Genomic DNA, 2,376 nt, shown 5'->3' with positions numbered 1-2,376 from the left:
CTACTCTATACCAGTGCCTCTTGACTGGTGGCACCCTGGGTTTGCGGAAGTGTTAGTCTGAGGCAGCTCTTCAGTGAAGGCTTTCTCCAACACCTTCAGGATAGACTTACGAGCTACATCCTTGAAATCCTGACCCATGAACACGTACAACAGTGGATTCAGGCATCTGTTGATAAATGCCAGGCTGACAGCTACGGGTAACCAAATGTGGATCACATTATCCAGCATTTTACTGTACTCACTGAGATTCACCAACGCAATTGGTTGAATGATATGAAAGGGGGCCCAGCAAAGGAAAAAAACAGTGATAACAGCTGTTATGATTTTGAAGGGCCGACCCGATTGGCTGGCTAGTGAGCGATTCCTTCTGAGCCGGTAGATGATGACAGAATAGCAGGAGACGATGACAGTGAAAGGGACAATGGATCCCATGAGGAAGCGAGTGATGATCAGGGCCCCAATTTGAAACCTCCACAGCTGCTTCCCTGCGGGTGTAGGGTAGTCACCAGTGAAGCACCCAATGATGTCCTTATCACGTAATGACGGCCGAGTTGTCTTGAGGATGAAGTAAGGCGAGCTGAAAACTAAGGCTAGAACCCAGACACCCAAACTCACATAAGACGCCTTTCTGACACTGCGGTGGTTCTTGGCCCACACTGGCCACACCACACATACACATCTGTCAACACTGATGACCGTCAGAATGTAGACGCTGGCAAACATGTTTGTGTAAAGAACGATGCTGTTCAGTTTGCACAGGAATATGCCAAACGGCCAGCGGAAGTCCATAGCTCTTTCTGTGATAGTCAGGGGCAGGAACGCTGTAACGAGGAAGTCGGCCACGGCGAGGTTGAGATACCAAATGGTGTTGATGGTTTTCTTCATTTTGTAGCCTGTCACCCAGATGACAACACCGTTACCCAGCACACCGAGCACAAAGACCAGGCTGTAAATGGTGAGGGACGCAATCTTAAGGGATTTGTTGAGTCCATCCTTGGCCACTTCAGTGGTTTCATTGTGATAGACTGCAGTTGTGGTCATTATCTCCATTGTTCTAAAAAGTATTAAAACAAGACAAAGGTACATGCTTTGTTTTACCACAACATTTCTCAATTGTCTTAATTTCTTCCTGCATATGGCACAGTAAGACACCATTACCATGTATAATGTCCTGGTCTAGATACAGTTGATGAATCATTTCACGCAGTAACATTTACAACCCTTAATTAATTAATCTTTGTTAAAATAAGCGTTGATAGTTATGTTCCATTAGCAACATTGTTGAATACCTCGATATCGATATTACTCACGATATTAGTAAAAACAGTTGCATTAAATGGTTTTTAATGTTTTTCTGCTTTAGGTCCACAGCTTGCCCAGATAATGAATAGAATATCCATGCATGCACACTCACACATAGAATAAATAAATGAAATGCCTTATTTCCATTTTCCAACAATGGTTTCATTGAAATAACGACAGATGGACTGCTTGCATGCAAATAGTGTGTCTGTTAATTAATTTGATGATATACCTCGCATGTTGATACCTCGATATCGATAATTTTTCGATATATTGCCCAGCCTTACCTTGAACTGTCTAGATAAAAAAGGAGAATAGATACCTGTTTCTACTTTATGTGTTGAAGTGATGTCAGCCAGAGAAGTGATTTCTTCAAACTGTGGTCAGTGAATGCTGAGGAGCTCCTATCACTATGAAGGGCTGATGAAATGTCTGACGTCTATATTTATATCTGCGTACGGTACTGCACAGGATTATGAAATTATCTTTACTGGCAGTTTTTCATTCCGTGTGAGGAAACTGATTGCAAACAGATAAAAGAGAGACGTATAAAAAAGCTGTCGATGTGACCATCAACTTCCTCCTGTTTAAATGCGTCCTTTAATTTAGATCATATCACGTGGACAAAAAGTGACAACATAATTATCCAAAGTAATAGCACAAAATAACAAATTAAATGCATCTAAAGTGTACAAAAGAATGCATGCTTGAGAATGTCTCACATGAAAAAGAAGAAAAAAAAGAACAACGTTAGTAGACTGATTGGAGTCTCATCATAATATCTCAGCTTTCATTTGATTCATGTGTCCGTTGGACTCGAGTTTCTTATGGTGAGGCTTAAGAGTTTGAGATCCTTGTGTCCTTGTGGGCGTTAGGGCTGTCACTATTACATCATTTAAAGCAGGGGTCAGCAACCTTTTGGAAATGAAGTGACACTTTTTTATTTTCTAGAGTGTCAGTGTGCCATGTCAACATACATTTTAATGACAAATACTTTGTCATATTTTGATTGGCAGGACATTGTTATAAGGATCATTAGACCCAGAGCAATAATCCATCCATCTCCCCGACTCC

At 41.3% G+C, this 2,376-nt stretch overlaps 1 protein-coding gene across 1 annotated transcript; it reads right to left on the bottom strand.

The window, feature by feature from the left end:
* Nucleotides 1-1,050, bottom strand: LOC308285121 (chemerin-like receptor 1; the record flags this gene model as incomplete). The annotated part of the gene is made up of 1 exon (XM_080725839.1): nucleotides 1-1,050. The coding sequence occupies one exon, from the start codon at nucleotides 1,048-1,050 to the stop codon at nucleotides 1-3; it is 1,050 nt and encodes a 349-aa protein (XP_080581965.1).
* Nucleotides 1,051-2,376: the final 1,326 nt, after the last annotated feature.

This window comes from Nannobrachium achirus (genome assembly GCF_963921795.1).
Source record: "Nannobrachium achirus genome assembly, chromosome: 5".
Lineage (NCBI taxonomy): Eukaryota > Metazoa > Chordata > Actinopteri > Myctophiformes > Myctophidae > Nannobrachium > Nannobrachium achirus.
Note: the sequence above shows the minus strand (reverse complement) of the source record. Positions and strands in the feature narration are given on the sequence as shown.